The 20,970-nt window shown below is 42.0% G+C and overlaps 2 protein-coding genes across 2 annotated transcripts; one reads left to right on the forward strand and one right to left on the reverse strand.

Moving 5' to 3' along the window:
* Window positions 1–1,352: 1,352 nt before the first annotated feature.
* myo1hb (myosin IHb) lies at window positions 1,353–14,893 on the reverse strand. Its single transcript, XM_070988711.1, has 32 exons — window positions 14,882–14,893; window positions 9,400–9,561; window positions 8,918–9,033; window positions 8,200–8,398; window positions 8,012–8,092; window positions 7,724–7,903; window positions 7,539–7,637; window positions 7,310–7,423; window positions 7,099–7,170; window positions 6,882–7,001; window positions 6,492–6,559; window positions 6,297–6,402; window positions 6,088–6,168; window positions 5,895–5,986; window positions 5,665–5,759; window positions 5,295–5,341; window positions 4,933–5,013; window positions 4,743–4,848; window positions 4,468–4,585; window positions 4,220–4,333; window positions 4,059–4,135; window positions 3,907–3,975; window positions 3,737–3,821; window positions 3,484–3,646; window positions 3,260–3,343; window positions 3,065–3,158; window positions 2,672–2,727; window positions 2,457–2,592; window positions 2,290–2,360; window positions 1,673–1,770; window positions 1,464–1,563; window positions 1,353–1,379 (listed from the first exon to the last, which is right to left on the reverse strand). Exons 1-32 carry the CDS (start codon window positions 14,891–14,893, stop codon window positions 1,353–1,355), a joined length of 3,123 nt encoding a protein of 1,040 aa, XP_070844812.1.
* Window positions 14,894–16,298: 1,405 nt separating this feature from the next.
* On the forward strand, window positions 16,299–20,720 carry LOC139348833 (synaptic vesicle 2-related protein-like). Its single transcript, XM_070989194.1, has 16 exons — window positions 16,299–16,360; window positions 16,602–16,735; window positions 17,327–17,412; window positions 17,504–17,602; window positions 17,686–17,757; window positions 17,861–17,985; window positions 18,088–18,151; window positions 18,273–18,398; window positions 18,484–18,612; window positions 18,722–18,795; window positions 18,992–19,068; window positions 19,170–19,274; window positions 19,658–19,769; window positions 19,876–19,957; window positions 20,052–20,141; window positions 20,250–20,720. Exons 1-16 carry the CDS (start codon window positions 16,299–16,301, stop codon window positions 20,421–20,423), a joined length of 1,611 nt encoding a protein of 536 aa, XP_070845295.1. The 3' UTR covers window positions 20,424–20,720.
* The last annotated feature ends 250 nt before the right edge of the window (window positions 20,721–20,970 follow it).

The following is a 20,970-nucleotide window of genomic DNA, read 5'->3' on the forward strand; positions in this document are numbered from 1 at the left end:
TGTGCTTTAACATGTTTTAATGTAATGGTACAACATGGGTGAGGTATTCATGGCTACACACAAATGTCATACTTTCTACTGTTATCATCTAGACACTATTTCAGAAATGTTTAACACAAAGAAAAGATTACAAGTGCGTCTATTCACATTGATTTCCATGAGTGAGATGATTTAAACTCCATATATTGGGAGAAAGCAGGGCCACTGTTGTTCTGGCCAGGCTCTGCTATGAGCTCGACTAACGAAGATATTGGCAGTGCTTGTGTAATAATTGCATACACATAATTGGAAAACATTGTCATACGGACGCAAAAAGTAAAAATGAGCTGACGTGAAACACAATTGGCAACAACCATGGAGCAGGACTACAGAACAAACATGGCTGTTACCAGTCAGTGTTTGGCTCAATGAGAGCCTCCACACAGCCATGTACACCTCCCAGAGGACACTGTTGCAGACCTAGACTAATTCTTGATATTGTGATTATCATTTGGATTAGGGTTTAATAGAACTGCTATTAGGCTAATCTCAATTTTATTGGATGTTGACATTAAGTATTTTATTAATGCTTATTTTTCGAAACACACCGTAGTTTTGACTGTATAAACTTAACCTCAAATTACAGCAGCAGTCAGTGCAGGTTAATTTCCTCAATCACATGACCTCCTCCACTTGCAGGTTACGCAAAAATCTATCGTAAAAACAATGTCTGTAGTCACGCACCCCCGAATGTTACCGAGGTGGTTTGTTCTGGGGGTGTTGAATGATCAGAGAAATATTATGACTGCAGGTACAGATTACAGGAATACTGCTGGCAGCGGTGTGTCTCTATGATCCTCTTGCTCTTCCATGACTACACACTGCTACTTGTCGCTTTGATCATGAAGGTGACACTAGTCCATAGATTATATAGGCTATAATATAATGTGGAATTGATTAGTTATAGAATATAGTTTAGAGAATAATACAGATGAAACTGACAGAAGTGTTAGACTGAGAGAAAAAGGCGCAATTACACATCTGTCTGCTACTTCAGCACCACAGACAGCACCATGGATTAATTAATACACAGCACAGTCAGGCTGCTGATAGTTCAGAGCCATGGCTGGGCCATAGATTCTAACTTACACAAACCTCAGTCAGATAAAGGATCAATGAGTCAGACAGGCTAGACTAACAGCTGAATAACCCCTCTGCCTCTGCACTCTGCTACCAGAGGATGGAGAGGGAAGACGGCAGGTTAACGAGGGGGATGCATTTTGGTAATTTTGCAAACGAGGGCGAAGGGCGTCCCCTCCCCAAAAAAATGCCTGCTGCTGCATTGGTAGCAACATCATCCCAAAATGCTGGCATCATCTCGACTTAGTTTTTGTAGATTCCTGAAGAGAAAAGTAAAGAGCTTTTTATACAAAAAGTAATTTCACATTGTCATGACATGATGCTGTGTTGAACTGCACACTCACCACCATCAAATGGCCGTTCTTTGCCCTGTAAACCATGGACTCCTGACCGCTCTTGAAGTCCACAAACCCCTCTCGGCCAGGCTGGATGTCAAACCGCACACTGCGGGTGACAATACCAATTTCACACTGAATAAGGTTCATCCATCCTTTTCACCATTTAGATATCTGGCTTTCAAATCAATATTACAGCTTAAATGCAGATTCTGTACCTTCCCTGGACCACTTTGATGTAGTTCTGCTTGTTGGCAATAACACTCAGCTTAGTCAGGGCCTCAAACAGGTAGTCACACTGCAGAACCAGATCCCCCTGAAAGAACAAATGATGTCCCTCATTTGGTGATTTTATAATCTGTAAAAGCTGAATGAACAGATTCATGAAGTAATGTTTCTCATCTGATCCAGGGCCTGCTGTGAGTGGGGCTCCAGTAAAATCATGGACCATATTTTTTTAGCTGATAATTATTGACTCATGAAAATCTAAGAACAAATCCTTCACCCAGCTGCCCTGATATATTAATTAATTTTACACTGACGTGAAGGCCACGTTCTCCTACACGCATGGAGAAGGGGGGAGTGGCATTCAGTTGGTTGCAATCTACAACTTCACCACTAGATGCCAGTAAACCCTGCACACTGGGCTTTTAAATGTGTGTTTTTACTGCCCTTGAAGACTTGAGTAACTGTCTAGAGAACCACAATACACACATATATACATGACCTGCAGATTGTGTTACCATTAAGTCATAGTCTTTTAAAGTAAGTTAAGCATTGGCAGTTTTGACATTTGAAAAGACAGGTGACAGGTATTGTAGATATGTAGGTCTACCTTTTTCTTGATATCATCACATGTAACATGAAGGATCAGGAAGTTGTCACTGAGGTTGCTGACAGACACACCTACAAAAAAGGGTCACCTTTAAAACTTGAATGACACATTTATATGTAACTGAAAGTTTAAAGCATACACATAACAATGCTGAACTGGTTTGTTACCTTTCAGACATCTGTAATCTATCCGCTGCTTAATTTTGGCCTCTTCAACCAGGTAGGCAGCTTCCAGGGTGAAGATAAGCTGCCGGAGACGAGGCCTGAACCCATTCCTGTCATACTTCACCACTGGCACGCTGTACTGTGGGAGGGACGCACACAAGGTCACAGTGGATAAAACAAATGACAAAGACACAAAGTTAGTTCCAGTGTTAGTTTACCTTGATCTGCTCATGCCGAATCATCTGAAGCACTTTGATGTTTATGTCCCCTGCACCTTGATAAAACAACAGAGACTATTGAGAGAGGATTTCACACACAACAAGACAATAATAATGGTACGATAGTGCCTCAGATCCCCCACTGATTAACTTGCTTATCAAAGTGCAGAATAGTCCCATTACTGACTCATAAAATATCACAGCATGACAATGTGCTATTGCTAATTTTTCTGGAAAGAATCTTTTTCCATACAAAAATACTGCCAGGAAAACTGGAACATGTCTACATCTAATCTCCACAGGCTCTTACTGTTTTAGTATACTGTACTTGTGCAGAGAAATTCACATGCTAAATACTACGTTCCTGCAAATACACTCAAACTGTAGTCTTACTTATCCTGGTGTCCACGAACGGTCTGCACACACTGTAGGGGTAGTTTTCTTTCTTTCCTTTGAACATGGAGCTCGCCTGTTCTTTCAACAGAAGCTGGAAACCAGGAAACAATTTGAAAGCCGAGACTAAGTTAATTTATTTCCTGAAGTAAATTTGTTTGGGACTAAGGTGTTGCCCATGAGGGTGGATCATACCTGTGCTTTCCTCTGAGGAGTGATTGCCCGAACATACTTCCCAACCATGTGGCGAATGTAGAGCTTCTTCAGGAGCTGAGAGGTCTAGAATGAATACAGTTTCACATGAGCTGTTTGATTTGACACCTTTACAGGTTGTAACCATTGCCAAAATGACAAACATATGCCCTCATGCATGCAGCCTTACAACTAGAAACAGATGGTGTCAGAAATGTATCACCCACCTCCCGCATTATAGGTGGAGGGGTGAGCCAAGAGTCTTTCTCCAGGACTGTTTTGGGAAGGGTTTCCCTGAGCCGTGTGAGGTAGTTCTGCCTCACGTACGCCAGGTACTCACTGTTGTCAACCGAGACTGGCTGATTTCTAGTTATGAAACCCTTAATGAACCTGGAACAAATCAACAGACAGGTAAGCTCACTGCATGGCCGTCATCCTCATCCCATTAATCTTCAAATGGAGCTCATTGTTTTAGCTTACTTCTTGATGACCTTGACAGCCCATGCCCTCTTTTCACGTTCCTTTCTAGCCATCAGACCTCTCCAGCAGTTCTCAATCTTAGTGGCTATTTAGATAAGACAAGTTAACAATGTGTGGAAAAGTTTTTAATTTGTGCTTATAAACACGTCTGTGGGCGTTTTAACACTCACCAGCTTCTCTCTGTTTCATGTAGTCTCCTTTCACTCTGTAGCCTTTGTACTTGGCCTGAATTCGTGTTGCTACAACAAGGAAACTTGCGGTTTCAGCCTCAGAAGTGGTACGATGCTTAGCATTACAATAAATTTACAAAACAGCATCTCACCTAGCTTATGTTTGCAGACCTGAAAGGCGTCTTCTGTTGCAAACAGAGTTCTTGGGTGCCGGATGAAAATTTTTGTCCTTGAGGGAAAGAGAGGAACAACAAGAAGTTCCTGTAACTCATCATGGACAGTCAATGGCACCAATCCATTAACGTCTGCCTACCTGCCCATCTTGTACTCATCAGGTTTGTAGCCCAGGTGTTTGATCAGGCAATGCACACCTTCTGCTGCCGTACCTTTCCAGTTGGGCCAGGTGTCCGGACACAGAGGCTTATACCTGAGCACGGAAGAACACACAGCTTAACAGGTGATACCAACAAAGTGTGGGGCCACAGCAAAGATGGGCACCCGCCAATTGTCCTCTGAAGAGTTCTGATTGAGATCAAGAGCAGTAACAGTATGTTTAAGTACCTCTGGAGAAAGATTTCATATTTGCGTCGGTAAGCAAACCCAGCACGCCTGACCCTCAGGTGCTCCATCAGCCCCAGGTACTTCACCTGATGTCTCACCAACACATCATCAAAGCGTCCTGCAGGGAACACCAAAGGTCATCTAGAGAGTTCAGGGTCAAAACTGTGTGGTCTAACTTACATGTGCTGACTGACTATAGGCTGAACGTACGGTAAAACTTATTGGCTTGGCTAAGTCTTTTCAGAAGTGGAGGATTTCAGGACACAAGGCCTCACCTGGCTGCTTGGCTTCATTGGGTTTAATGCAGCGGACGTACCAGGGTTCTTTGGACATCAAGATCTCAGTCAAGCCCACCAGGCTGCTCTTAAACTGAGTCACCACCTGAGAAGTTACAGAAAATGGCAAGAATGAGTGTTGATAGTTTGTTTACATTAGTCGAGTATCATCATCTGAATCATTTCTTACAGTGTCAGGTCTCCTCTTGCTGTCCGGTTCAGAAGAAGGAAAACAGTGTTTGATAATAGCATTCTTGGACTGTCGCATGACCTTAAGGTGAATAGGAAAACTGTATAAGCACCCAATATGTCAGACATACAGTATAAACCTTGAATAGAGTTATACTCCTTTACATTTCTATACATTTTCAGTTCTATTTTGGTGCTTTTTGGTATGAGTGGAGGATGTTATAGAAGGCATACGGTAGATCCACAACAATTACTGTATTTGTGTCATACAATGAATCAAATAAATTTGTTTTCAAGGAATCACAAACCAACCTAATGTGGATATTGGCTGGTTTCACACTGCTCGAAAAGAAATGAAATTACCTCTTTCCCATTTCGATACAAGAGATCATTGTTTTTGTCCAAGAATCCTGAAAGTTGAAAGAACAAAGAGAAGCTTTGAAATAGGAAGACTATTTCTTCACTGACAAGTTGAATTTCTAAGCAATAAAACAGACTCTTGTTCAATTCAGGACACTTAGCATCTCACGCTGCTATGACCAGTAGTATAATGTGGCTAGTGCAAGAGATGTAGTAAAAATAATATGAACACATCGGGGCTCAACATCGATGTCGTTGTGTACTTTAACTTGTCCTGGAAGGTAGTTTATCAAGTATCGTCACAACACTTTGTTGTCATATTGTAATGTAAAGAAAGACATTACTTAACATACAGATGTATTTCAATGCTTACCAACAACACAGTATGTCACCTCCCCAGCATAGTGCAAGAGGCGGAAGTCTCCTCTCTCCAGTGTTTTTCTCGTCTTTTGGTCGGCAAGTTTATGGCTGCAGGAAGTGGATCGTTAGTGTCAGTTATTATGATATTCATGGTTACCATGTGCTGGTCTGGCTGCTGGGTCATGTCCCTAAACCATGTGCAGACAATCTGCACTCTCTGTAAGCAACAAGTGTTGAACTCACGTGACGAAGTGAGGATGACCGCCAATCTTTTCCTCCATCTTCTCCAGTAAGGTCAGATCTGTGGCCTCTCCGGGACGCAAACATTCCTCGTCCTGTATGAGAAGACAAGCATCTATCATTCAGCTGGTTTTAGTTTTGGGGGCAAGTACATTGTTTGACTTTCTTTATGAGCAGAACTGAATTGTGTCTTTACCAGTAAAGAGATGATTCCTCTGTGTTTCTCCTCCACGAGATCACAAATTATCTTGTTATTGAAATATGGCACGGGTTCCCACTGTGCATAAAAAACAAAAAACAGCGATGGAGAAGCATTTTTTATTGTATGTGAGTTTATTTTTGCACATTAGCACTGTGAGCCACAAATGTCAAGCAACTTAAATAAATAATAAATGGCCTTATTACTTCAATCCCCTCCATCTCGTACTCCTCCTGCTCTGACTTGAGGGTCAGCTGGATGAAAAGCTGCTGCAGCTTCTCGTTGCAGTAGTTGATGCAAAACTGCTCAAAGCTAAAATAAATCATAGGCACTGTCAATATCAGATTCTTCATTTCACACATTCGCTGCTGAAGAATCAGCTCATCTTTGCGTGATCTCACCTGTTCACGTTGAAAACCTCAAAACCATAGATGTCCAACAGACCAATCACTGTTTTCCTGGAGGGATCCTGCAGGTAAATAACACAGATATGATGTCTGGTTTGTAACTGCATATGTATCACCATGTTTAGTCAGACCACAGTGCAGAAATTCAATCTCGTATGTTGTTGTTATTTTAAACTAATAGAATTACACTGTGAAAAGAAAATCAGCCTAAAGAAAAATTGGCCAGATGTGTTTTTTCCAGAATTGGGGGTTTTCAGACTCAACCAATCAAATGGCTGCCTCAGGCTTGCTGAAATCTTATTACCCCAATTTTCTCCCCATTTCCATGATCTTAATGAGACAGGTACAATTAGATTAGATTAGATTAAAAATCTTTTTTCTCACCTTGTTCGCTAAAGATTCATTGATCTTGCTGACCAGCCAGTTGAAAGTGCGGCCATAGATGGCTTTGGCAAGGGCATCCCTGGCATATATTGCATGGTCCACAGAGAAGGGACTTAACACCTTTAACATCAGGATAATGTAGATATTTATAAGCAAACAGCCCAAAAAAAGTTTAAAATACTTAATGCTTTGAATTAAACAAAATGAGCCAAGTCACCTCCTCTGTTTTGGCTTCAATCTTCCTGTGGGTTAAGCCCTGTTGTAGCACCTGAATAGGAATCCCCAGCAACTGCACAACACAGAGAAAAAAAAAGAAAAAAACAAATAACGCATCTCATAACACAACAAATCTCTTCCTAGTCTCCGTCTGAAAGTTGCATAGAGACACACGAAGGCTTTAGATTATGTGCAGTTTGTTTGGGGCTCACCTTTGACACCCAGTGCATCTCCTGGTTGTTGTTGAGAGACGCATATCCTCGAACATCTGCTTCAAACTTGATATTTCCCAGATGGAGCACACTAGCAATTATTCCAAACAGGTGCTGCATTACACCCAGAGAGAAATACTTCGTGAACCACCATCAAAGCATATCTTACGTAGGTTTAGATGAAGTTTTGTCCAGTTTCAGTGTGTAAAGATTGACTGGACGTCCTCACCTCAGTATCACTCTCGCTGAACTCGATGACAGAGAGGGCTTTCCGCACTGTCTTCCAGTCACTTTTGTCATTGATAGAGCTAACTTTGGCACAATCACCCTTGAGGAGATAAAGAATAAAAAGACTGAATCCAGAGATCTTGGTTGCACCAGATTGATGAGTTTCTTTTGTTTTTGTCCACTGACCTGCACAAGGTAACTGTAGTGCTGGCAGCTTCTCTCCAGGCCGAGCCAGCGGAGCAACTCTTCCTCTGCTCCCTCCACCAGCTGATAGAAGATGTGGAAGTTTCTCTCTCCGTGGTTCTGGTGGACCACACGGGACTTCTCCAGCAGGTAACTCAGGATGTGTCCACCAACTGCACCACCCTGAGGAAGAAAGTAATCCTTAACCCCTTGTCAGTGCTCTGTGTGAACCTTAAGGTTATTGCATGGCTGTGTTATCTTGATGTTGTTGTTTGCACTGTAATGTACTACCTGGTGGTCAAACTGGATGTCCATGTATTTCCCAAAGCGGCTTGAGTTATCATTCTTCAGGGTTTTGGCATTTCCAAAAGCCTTGCAGATATAAAACAAAAAAGGCAATAAATGTCTGATTTTAAATTTGTGTTTTTCTCTAAAAATGGTCTCACAAAAGCTTGGGCACACATATCCACGTCACTGACCTCAAGCACTGGATTGGAGAGGAGCAGCCTGTCCCGCACGTTGTTCAGGAGTTTGGTACTTGGACAGCTGACAGCGTAGAATTGCAGGATTTTCTTGGAGGCCTCTGTCTTGCCGGCCCCGCTTTCCCCTGAGATGAGGATGAAGTGGTTGTTGAACTCAGACTGCATGGTGCGGAAGACGTTGTCCGCAAGCGCATAACTGAAAGTACAGTAATACTGTAAGTCAGCCCCGTTTTAAAACATCCTTTTTTTTTTTTTTTCCTAATGCTAATGAACGCATGCTAACATATACTGACAGCATGCTGATTTTTTAGCAGGTAATGTGTTTGTCATCTTCACATCTTAGTTTGCAATGAACACAAAGCGCAGCTAAGGCTGGTAGGAATATGAACATTATTAGTGTTTGCAGGTATTGCTCATAAACCAAAGTTTTATGGAAATTACAACTTTGAGCTGATGATAGCGCTACATGACAAGTCAGGGGGTTAAGGTTATTACAGTTCATCCTGAGGAGGACATGAATAAATGCTCCATATTCTCTGGTAGCATTGGAGCAAAAGTCAGGGGATCAAAGTCAGTAGGATTCATCCTCAGGGGACCATGAATGTCCATGTAAAACTTAAAAATCCATCCAGTTGTTGTTGATATATCTCAGTCTGGACCAAAGTGTGTCTACCAACACACAGTATAAATGAATACAGAATCAAAAATATCTTACATATGAGGTGGCAGCTCAAAGAAATTTACACCCATGTAGGTATCCATTTGCTTCTTGCTGTAGATATCCAACTCTTTATATGGGTTGACCGACACCAAGAGAGTCCCAATGTAGGTCTGCAGAGAAAGACAAGGAAAGGAAGTCATGTTCTGCAACTCTTGTGCATTTGATGATACAGGTGATTGTTTTTCCTCAAACATTACATGACATTAAGAGAAGGCATCCACCAGTGTGGTGTCCATGTATCACTCTGCTGATAAGTAATTTTCTCCCTCTTATCAAAAGCAATAAGTTTGGTTAAACGCTTGTCATGACCTGCAGTGACCTCTAGATTGCTCACTCGGCAAATGAAAAGAACAGGAGCTGCTGTTTCAGCAGCACAAGGTGCCAGATTCAGCACAAGGCAACGCAGCATCAGGACCTTTATGGGTTGAAGGTCGAGGGCATGAAGTTTAATGAGAACACCACACAGGAAGACTCACGTAAATGAGATTCTCATGGAAGCGTTTCCTCAGGTTGTCCAGGAAGGCAGTCTCACTCGTGTAGGCGTCCAGAAGAACAAAATCCTGGATGCCCACGCGATCCCGGGCTGTCAGAGAAGCCTCCATGTTCCTCAGGATCTGGTTACACCGCTGCTCCAGGCTCTGTGCCCGAGCAGGAACACGCCAGTGACAAGGAAACAAGGTGTCACAACAGACCTAAGTAACTTGATAAATGTATGATGCATTTTAAGAGATGCTGGTGAAACAATGAATTGCTCTTTTTTAATTGCTCTTTCTTTTCTCATTCCTTCTGTTAAGACTAGGCCTATATGTCCCATACTTGTCTCCTGTGTCCTGTTTTCCTCAAAAGTTATCTGTTTTTGAGCTTGTCACCGGTTAAGAACACACACATGCTCACTATCATGGACAACATAGGATCTATATTTCCCAGAGGGACACTCATTTCCCGCCTGTTTGTCCCTATATCTGTGACTTCCAGTCAGGGCCGTTGGTGGCCTTGGCTACATCCTCTATGCTCATGACAAATCTAAATTCAGCTTCCACTATCTAATCTGCTTCTATGTTGTCTAAAGAACCATCAGTCTTGTTCACGGCAAGGACAGAGTGACTATGAAATACTCCACCGACACAAAAACATCATATATTCAAAGTTTGTCAGTTTAACATGAGATAAACAATCCAGATTTAAATTTAGATGTACAATCCAGAAGTAATTACATTCATTATGAGATGCATAAACACGGGGTATCCTCAGCTACTTCAAAACCCACAACTGAAGAAGTGCCAGGTAAGATAATCAGCAAACTCAATGCACTTTAATTATGGTGCTATGAAAGAACAACCCAGCATTATGCTTCGGTAGTTTGGCTCTCATCACTGCCAGGCTGACCTGTCACCAAGTCGGGGTAACTGACACTCACAGATCAATCTCCAGTAAAACAAGCTACTGCTCTACTGACCCGGCAGACACTTACAGCAAAATGTCACAATGAATCATGTCCTCAAAGAAATACGTGATCATTAAAATGTTCAATAGTGTTTAGCAGGAAAAAGTGCCAAAAAATGACCTACCCTGAAGCTCCCCGATGTGTGTGTGTGCGTGCCTCTGTGTGTGTTTCTGAACTGAACGTTTGGTTTTATTGAAGGAAAAGGACAGGAAACACTGATAGATTACAGTCTCTACTTCCTTCAATAGGAAACCATCAATAATGTAGTGAGTGTGCAACAAAGGAAGCAAATCTCATTCTAATGTATGTGTGTGTATGCGTGTGTGTGTTGATAGGTTTACTGTAGATCTTGCCTGGCCACATAGAACACACTCATGACCACGTTTCTGTTCTGTTTTGGGTTTTTTTCCACTTTTGACTGTATGAAACTTTTGATCAATTCTCTATTTCAAATCTAAATCACAGAGAGTTGGATGGTGGAAAACTGGGATCTTTAAAAAAAAATTACAATTAGACTTCAAGACTATACAAATGTAAATGTATCTTTTAAAAAGTACTTTCCTTATTGTGTTTTGCAAAGTGTTCGATACCATAAAAGATAAAAAGCTGATTAAAACAAACAGAAAATTAAATGATGCAGTATATCCGGCATATATTAAAGTTTTCCCTCAATACTTGCCTGTTTGACAGAGGAAAAGAAAGAAGCCTAAAAACTGTTACCAGAACTGTAATATGAGACTTCAACAGCCTTTCAAAACAGGTTCTTGAATGCCTCACGTGCTTAAAATATGGACAGTAAGATGGTAACTTAAAAGATAATAGCAGTAATAAGAAACAAAAGACCCGAACCAAATCTAGTTTAATCACGGAGGTGGTCCCACTCTCCCCTCCCCTCTCTTCTTGATAGTAATCACATCATGTGTCTGAAAATTACAACTGAAAAAATCCTTCAGACAAACCAACTGTTCTTTCCTAAACTGGCTTTCTTGTCAAGGCTCTCCATGTCTAGCATCAGGCGCAAAAGAAAACAAAAAGAGGAAAAGCAGCTAGGTCTGTCTCAGACTCTCTGCTCAGCTGTTGGCAGGCTGTTGGCCCGACACCGAGCACTGAGATTTTCTACCATTCGAAGGAAATGTTACCTCTGCTGAACACACGGCTGCTGGTAAAACAACACTGTGTTGTGAGGGGATTTTGCTGAACAGAGCAACAAGATAAGAGGTGACTTTTCTTGCCAACATTGTCATCTGATGTAAGCTGGACGGTGCTGCAACAAAACGCAGTCACGTGTATAAGATAACACACAAAACCAAAACATCCACCATGAGCAATTACCCTAAAACACCACATTTTGACGTCAGGCTACAGCAGAACAGCAAAGTCTATCTAACCCGGAGACCATCACCTGAGAGGGCGCTCCATTGTTCCTGTCTATCCAGCATGGTGCAGGATCCTGTTACGCAGCCACAAAGTGGCAGTTAGGCTCCTGAAAGAGATAGCACTCCTCGTGGGCCATTGACTGACACCACACATCACCCAGGGCAACACACATTTAGGGGGCTGCAGGTGTCTAGAGAAACCTGACCACCACTGGCCTCCATCACACCAGTCAAGTACAGTACCTCCTCTGTTGCTACTGTTTCACTCAAGCATACAGTAACATGCTTTGAACTGATAAGCTTGTTTGGCTAAAGTCTTGTTTGGTAAAGAACTGATTAAAAAGTTCTTTCTTCTGAAAAGTAGAATATAATTAGCTTTACTGTACATTCACAAGCTAGTGGCTAACTGTGTCTGTCTGCCGTTTGGAGGTGGGCAGGGAGCGTACAATGAGTTCTTTAGAGCTTTGCACTGAAAACAGCTTCTACCGCATCTAGAAAACGATGTCAATCGCGGCAGTGAAACAAAATTAAAGTGAGCTGAAAGATGCTAAAACGCTTTGCAGAGGTGAGGGGAACAGCAGAATCGGGTGATGATTCTCTGTGGATTCATCAGTACAGGCGACCCCTACACATTACTCATGGTTATCTGATCCACTGAGAGTATAAAAACATTTTTAGTGCAGCTTTAAAGTGTAAAATTTGAGCATATCTGACTTGAGCCTGCGGCAGACAGCAGTGCACACCTGCGTCCCCACCTGTCCAGTAACACACCTGCAGCCAGCATACAAAAGCCATGTCCGTTCTATTACCTGTGTTACTTCCAAAACCATGTGCGTCATGTTGAATCAGTCTTGTGTGATGAACCTGATAAATCCAAACTACTTTGAACTTCAGTCCTCAGGTAACCAGTGTTTCAGTAGCCGATGAGTTTTCCCATAGTGCCTCTTTAGGACACCACAGATGTTTTCACCTAGAACGTCTCCTCTGCTGCTCAGCTTTGCATCGGTCCCAGATTCAGATACTGGCTCGGAGAAGGCCCGGTGCCACGGCCTTGGACAGAGGAGGAGAAAGAGTGTGGCACTGCTGTTTCCTGCTGGGCTGGCGTCCCTGCATTGTAGGTAATGAGGTGGTAATGAGCTACCTGGCTTTGGAAGCCCAGTGCTGGTTAAACATTCATGGAGCCCAGGCAGCAAACGTTCTTTCAGCGCTTCGCCTGAGTGTTGAACAGCTACACTATATGTTTAAGGAAGAGTGTGTGTATATGTGTGTGCGCGCAGGTATGTAATACAAGGATGTAGTAACTTTATCCTCGCAGAGACCCATCCTCACCTCCCTCCCCACAAAATTACAGCACAGGTATTCGATTACTGATCTTTGATTAGGCAGATGCATTTCAAACTAATTACTAACTGCATATTAGTACTTTCATACATTCTGTTGGTACCATCTTCAACATAGAGAAGCTTTCATATGAAACCTGAAATAAATATAAAAAATTAAAGTGATTATTCCATAAATTGAATTTGAACTGAATTTGTGGCATTTTCTGCCTTTGTTTTTTTAAAAAAAAACTGTATAGCTGACAGGAAATGAGAAGAGAGAAGAGATGAAGATGGAACTTTCTGATACATTAAACTATTTTTCAAATTGACATCACAATAAGACAACATTGCGCCCTGGTGCTCTTATCTCATCTTTTTCTCATGGTTCAGCTGCTTCAGTTGTGACAGGCCTGTGGCCAGTGTAACGCTGCCCTCTTATTCCGTCTGTTTAAATTTTAACATTGTGCTTCCTGTAAGCGTCAACAAAGGCATCTTGCCTTACTGCCTGTAGATGGGCCAAAACACACGGTGACATAAGAGAGCATGTTGGAAAAATCCTCATTAACATAATGTAATCCATTATGCAGATACTGGGGGATTTCTAGGATCTACTCAGTCTTTAAAGATGACCGCTTCTCTCCTAATAAACGCACAATAAAACACCAGATGGCCAGATGGCTTGTGGGGGCCACATATTATTGATTTACAGTCCATCCATTGGAAACCCAGCGTATCAGTGATTAAGGCTCATGCTGAATATTAGCATTTGGTGCAAACATCACGTCAGCACAAGCATGGCCCCCTCTCAACAATCGAGTCATCTTTGACAAGGAGATGGAAGAGAGGTTTTATTTCCAGCTTTCGTACAAAACAACTTTCCAACAACAATCCATTGTATAATTGCATGTAAACACAGTGGTGCAGTGATGATTGGTGCTTATACTGATATCTAAGCTGATATGATACAAAAAAAATTTTTTCAATACCTTTCTATTGATTGCATAAACACATGTTTTCATTAAACAAATCAAACTATGAACTGCAAATAAAAAGGCAGCATACACATAACAAATCCAGATTTTAAATCATATATGTATTTTCTAAAGAGTGTCAAAAGGGCTAACAATATGAACAATTTGCAGCACTTTCAGTATTTGGTAGTATTGACACAATTTGGTCAAAAACAAATACTCCTGAGGTTAGATACTCAGGCAAAATAATAACACAAAAAACTTGTTCAGAGAGTACCTCCTGTACTTTTGCATTCATTTCATGCACCCTTCCCTCGAACAATGCAGGTTTATGCTGCTTTAACTTAGTAAAAAAGCTTATTATTTCAGTCTCCAGACCACACACTGTACATTGAGGACTCTCACACAAGAACACACAACTCAAAACCTCAACATCTGATAAGAGGTAAAGGTAGTAGGTCTTCTCTCTTAAGAGTGAAGGACAAGTTGTATCACAAGGCGCCCTTGATCCACCACTCGTCCAGATAAATATTCACAGGCTCAATTAGTCCCAAACAACTAAACTTTCAAACTAATCCTTTATTCATGTGAGCAAACAGATTGCTGTCGCTGCAGCACGACTCTGAAGGCCGGAACGAGCTGCCAGGCTATTAGTTTCAGAAGTTGAGCATTCAGTGAACAAATTGCTCAGTAATTTAAGTACAGCATCGCAAAACCAGTTGTTTTACTGACTTTTAGCATGTTGAATGTGTGTGAGCAGCATAGGTCATTGGCATGTCAAAATAAAAAAACAGCTCATAGGACTGCAGTATTTTGGTATTTAAGCATGTAGATACTAATCTTACCTTTGAGTCCATGTTGTCGTTCTTCGTGCTCTGCTGAGGTTCTGTATTGTTCTGTGCGAGTCTGGCCGAGCAGCTGATCTGACCAGAGGGATGTAGGGACAGTGGGATGTGTTGTATATTCTACCTGTATTTATGGCCGTCCCATAATGCAGCAGCCTCAGCATGTCCTCACAGTGTCCTACTTTTCCACAGCTTTTATTTTCAGGTTGGCCTCCTTCACTTGCAGGGGCGCAGAAGGCCGAGAGCCTCCAGCAGTCACAAACAAACCTCCAGTTTTGGATGATGAGAGTTCGCTCTGTAGCTGGAAACACTCCATTTCAATTCAGCTGATCAAGTATTATGTTGTGTTGCGTGTGCTAAAGACAACTGAGTCACCAGAACGTCACACTGCTGGAAATGAGTAATTGGTAACAGGTGATAGTATCATGATTGTGTATGAAAGGGACGTCCTCCAAAGGCTCAGTCATTCACCACCTTGTGAACACATGATTGGGCTCAGGAACAAATGTAAAATCAGTACAGCAGCAGGCCTGAACTGCATACTGAAGTCAGAGTTTCATAAAGTGAGTCATAGACAAACTACACTAAGTAATACTGCGACCTGGACAGAGTACCATGTACTCAATGAATTCCTTCCTCTCATGAGGCTTCTGAGAAAAGATAAAATAGACCTTGGAAAGTGCGATTACCACTCTGACTGTTGCTGTGTGTATGCTTTACAAGAGAGGGTCCCCTGGCTATTTGACCTCCTGTCAGAAACAATACCAGAAGGATGAGAGCACAACCTGCTGTCAGCTCCAGGCTATAACAGCTAATCAGCTGCTGATCCGCAGCGCTGGAGCTGTAATCTTCACATCATGTCACCCTCCCCCTTGTGAATCCTATCAAATCCTGCCTCACTTTACACCTTGTATCAGCATTATTCTTCACTCAGATGGTCATATGAGCAACGTAAGAGCTCTGAAACACAAACCCTCTGTGTGTTTGCGTTAACTTACGCAGTCAATTAATTAAGCTGTAGCTTAGCTCATTGTTGTGCTTATTGTAAATCCCACGAGATAAGAATATAAGCCAAGAGCCTTGATTAAGTGGGTGCAGAAAGATGAATACAGTTTCTTTTATCTCCATTGGTTTGATTTTTGTTTTAGAATTTAAATACTGACAATAAGAAAATTCAAAGTTTAAATATGGTAGATCCATTTAGCTGAAGTCACAAACTAGCTCATAAAACCATGTCCATTCTCAGTGAAATAGCCCCGTTTGGTTTCCAGGTGTAACCCCTCCCCTTTCCTCTCACAAGGTATTGTTGTCTGATTGGGCGTCACGCTGAAACCTGAAGTGCACCAGCAGGTTTGACTAAAAACACTTGTGTGTGTTGTGTGGTGAAAGCCACTGCTCTCATAACACCAAAACTGAAATGGACAACTGGAGCAGACCAGGAGTGATCGCTTACAAGCGGTGGAGAAATCCTGAACTGAGGTAAAACAACAAAATTACTTTATTCTTTTACTTTTTCTATTTCCTCATTTGTCTGTGATGCTGCAAAGGAGCACACTGTGGGAAGAACCTGCCCTGCTGTGTTTACATACCTGAGTGTTAACACGAGACTAAGTATATTCACTATTCATACTTGTACATTTTTATATATATACAGTACTTGAGATTCAACCTTTTGTGCTTAATAATGCCTGAATTTCTCCTTTGGTGTGTTGACGTTCAGTGGTGGGGGAGATTTTGTGGGTCGGAACGATGAGGACCAATGCACAGATAATGAGATCTGCACTGTAGCTTCAGCAAGACCCAACGCAGGGGGAAGACAGGCTGCATTCAGATCTGGACTTGATAAAAGTGAAGGTTCGTAGAACACTATTAGTTGTAGTTTACAGTGTTGAGGAGTGTTTAGTTTTTTTTAATAGCTTCCTGGTAGTTCAGCTACATTTATATGTGCATAGTGATTCATGTAAAATTACCTTCTTTGCAAGTTTTTGGGCATTAAAAGGAACGATTTTTAAGTTTAATTTATTGCTTCTCTGCTGTAATTCAGTGCTGACATTCCTTGCACTTTCCCATGAATAGTGAGGTAATTTATTTTTTTTGGTTTATGTAGACTTGTGAGCACTTTTTGCACTAAACTCAGTTGTATGGTGTTTTTTTGTTAGCATGTTTACAAAGTAATTTGAACTACGTTTTCTAGCTTGCTTTCGGCCTTTAGATTACTTGCTAAAGTAAAAGCAGCAATGCCACTATGTCCTGCATTTATTCTTCTACTTATATTGAAGTACAAAGGTATTGGTAGCAAAATGTGCTTAAGTGTCAAAAGTAAAAGTACTCATTATGCAGCAGAATGCCACCCTGTCAGGTTTCAGTCAGCGACTTGCGTGAGTCTGCATACATTTCTTTACAGGGGATACTGAACGTGCAGTGAGTGTCTTGTCTATTTCACAGAAACTTTTACAATAGACGATGCACTGGAAGGCTTCGGCTTTGGAAAGTTCCAGTGGAAGATCTGTCTCCTCACTGGACTGTCATGGGTAAGCATCCTAAAACAAGCAGAAATGACCTCACTCTGTTTTCCAGACACTGTACGTCTCTCAAGCCTCTCTCTGCCTTCCCTGAGAGCAGATTGGAGACTCCATGGAGATGATGATCCTCAGTATTCTGGGCCCCCAGCTGCACTGTGAGTGGAGGCTGCCCACCTACAAGGTGGCTCTCATAACTTCGGTAAGGTCTTCTCCGAAAGGTTTTATTCTGCAGTTTGTTGATTTTGAAATGTGTGAACATTTTCATTTATTTTTTGGCCTCAGGTGGTGTTTATTGGGATGGGGCTCAGTTCATCTCTATGGGGGAATGTGTCTGATAAGTACGGCAGAAGAGTAGTGAGTCTGATATCTGTGTTTTTTTCATATATAATTTAGTGATTTTGCACATTATTTGATGTCCAACACATGTATTTTCTCTATGTCTCTCTTTGGTAAACAGGGCCTGATAATCTGTATGTCCTGGATTTTCTACTACGGCCTGTTGAGTTCCTTCGCTCCGGTGTACGGCTGGCTCTTGGTCCTGCGGGGCCTTGTAGGTTTTGGCATTGGAGGAGCTCCTCAGTCGTAAGTTCACTGCCTCCTCTGCTCTTGACGAGATGAAGCCTGCACTGAACACATTTTAACAGCCATGAAATCATCTGTGACAAACATTTAATCTCTTTTTAGGGTGACTCTGTACTCAGAATTCCTCCCAGCAAAGACAAGAGGCATCTGCATCATGCTTATTTCGGTACTGTGGTGCTTTTGTTATTAATGCAGGACTTTTGCTATATTCTAGTGTTCAGTCTTTGATCGGATTAATTATACTACTCATGGATTCCCTCCTGATTGATGTGTTTTGTGTGCATCAGGCATTCTGGGCAATTGGTGCTGTGTTCGAGGTCCTGCTGGCATTGTGGATAATGCCCACTCTTGGCTGGAGGTGGCTGCTCGCCCTGTCCACTATACCAACGGCAGTATTTGTTTGCCTATGCTTTGTAAGTGTGTTGGTGATTAATGGAGATCCTCAAGACAAAAATCAGCTGGGTTCAAACTCTCAACTGAACTTTCTGTGTTACGCAGTGGCTGCCTGAAAGTCCTCGCTTTGACATGCTGACGGGAAAAACCGAGAAGGCCATGGCTACCTTAATACGCATTGCCAAAGAGAATGGCAAAGCCGTGCCTAAAGGGAAGATGGCTGCCTCTAAACAGGTGAGGTTACAGATATATGGGTCAGGAAGAGTTGATGTTGGTCCCATGCAATGCTTAACTGTTAATATGAGCAAACACAGCTTCTGTTTGTGTTGTTTTAATTTCACAGAATGACCGTGGAAAGATCAAAGATCTCTTTGCTCATCGGTATCGGAAGACTACTCTTCTTCTGTGGTTGATATGGTTAGTTTATGTAACACATGCTCTATTTTGTCCTTTATATCAGCTTTCCTTAATCAGGTATCAGGTATGCAGGCCTGCCCAGGAAACCTGTCTGTTGGCCTGTCCACAAGTGGCTTACTCCAGTATTCAATGCTTTATTTTCAACTGCTTGTACAGAGCTTAGCTTGTAGAACATTGTATTGTATTTCATCCAAAGGTTTGCAAATGCCTTCTCCTACTACGGGATAGTCCTGTTGACAACTGAGCTGTTCCAATCTGGACATTCATGTGGGGGTAAGTAACAGTTACTCTACACGGATCAGCTTTCAACATTTGTTATATTACACCTTGAAGTTAAACAAATACCAAAACTAAACTGTCCACCTTTCTCATAGTGACGCAAGGGGCCAAGATTGAACCGAGCTGTAGTCAAGAATGCAGATATTTGACATCAGCTGACTACAAAGACCTTTTATGGACGACCTTGGCTGAATTCCCAGGTAAAATGCTCCCCATTAGCATTTTCTCAGAGCTGCAGTGTTGAATAGAAGCTGTAAGGAGAAGACCTTCCTGATGCTGTTGCCAAGAACAGTGTTAAACCCACATACAAATTAATGAACTTTTTAATTCCTGTGTCTATAGAATTAGTCTAAAATCCTTACTGAGGTGAACATATAAAGCTATCTCTACATTTTCAAGGTCTGTTTACATTACATGCGTAGATGAGATCGACTCTACCCAGGCCTGCACTATTTAGCCTAAAGGGAGTGACATGCAGGAGTGTGTTGTTTAAGGGAGTAACTGAGGCTGTAGAATTTTAATTTATTCCTGTTGTGTCTCTAAAACCTTCACTGCAACATTGAATATTTGCTTTCTGTTTCAGGTCTTTTAGTTATCCTTCTGGTAATTGACCGTATTGGCAGGAAGAAGAGCATGGCGCTGTGTTTCTTCATGTTTTGTTTGTGCATTCTGCCCTTATTTGCTTGTATTGGGAGGTAAGTTTGTCTCTAGATGTTATTTTGTCATATGGAACAACGGCAGGATACCAAGTAATCAGGGCTGGTCTGAAATTTTCTCTGTGTGTCTTTCTGTGTCATACAGGTTAGCCCTTACAATCTTCATCTTCATCGCCAGAGCCTTCATCTCTGGAGGATTCCAAGTTGCTTTTCTTTACACACCAGAGGTCTGTCTACATACCTTTTTACCACTATAACATAAAACATATTTGTTTTTGGATCACTTGAACTGGACCAAATGAATCTCTCCTATCTCATTAGGTGTTCCCTACAGAAAACAGAGCCTTAGCAGTGGGGACTTGCAGTGCGATATCCAGGGTGGGCTCCCTGATTACCCCCTTTGTGGCACAGGTATGCAGATGTGACTGTCTCTGTTTGTACCAGTCTCATATCAGACCCCTTCAGATAAGGCTGAAAGTTTCTCTGTCTGGCTCCTCACTTTTTGTGCTTTGGTTCTAGGTGATGCTCAGGACATCAGTGAATTTGACCCTGTCCATGTACTGTGGCTGCTGTCTGGTGGCCGGCATTGCATCCTTGATCCTGCCCATCGAGACTTTGGGCAGGGGTCTGCAGGAGTCCAGTCTTGACCAGGAGGCCGGGGAGCAGACGACCACCACAACAGCACCCTTGTAGAACCAAGGGACCAGGAGGCATAAAAAAAATAGAAAAGAGAAAAAAAGAGGCTATTTTGTCAACTCCCAGGCTGCCTGTTTAACTGTGGACAGAATCCTCTGAGCGATGATGGGTGAAGAACAACAGCAGACAATCTCATTACTGGCTGGGAGTGATAATTGAGGGCAGGCCTACTTCCCATGTCTAATGAGAGCGGAAGCACACTTGTGCTTGGACTGGATTGTTTACCCTCTCCTCCATTTCGGCCGTGAGAAGCAACAGAGGGAGATTTTAGGAAATGATGACCGGTTGTGCAGCCTCTGCTTCGAGCTCCACATTTTACACCTTTACCTCAAGAGACTGAGACACTTATTTGAAACATTTTGAATGAGTATTTATTTGAAGCCACGCGTCATTTGTTAATTAAAGTTATCCAATCTGCTTTAGGCTCTATTTTATTCTTCCAGTGAATCTCAGTATTGTAATTATCATCGATGAATCTGTAGATGGACTATGATAAAATCCAGACATTCTTCTCAAATGAATTAATTAGCTGCCTCCCTTGTGT

Source organism: Chaetodon trifascialis, chromosome 20 (assembly GCF_039877785.1).
Source record: "Chaetodon trifascialis isolate fChaTrf1 chromosome 20, fChaTrf1.hap1, whole genome shotgun sequence".
Classification (NCBI taxonomy): Eukaryota; Metazoa; Chordata; class Actinopteri; order Chaetodontiformes; family Chaetodontidae; genus Chaetodon; species Chaetodon trifascialis.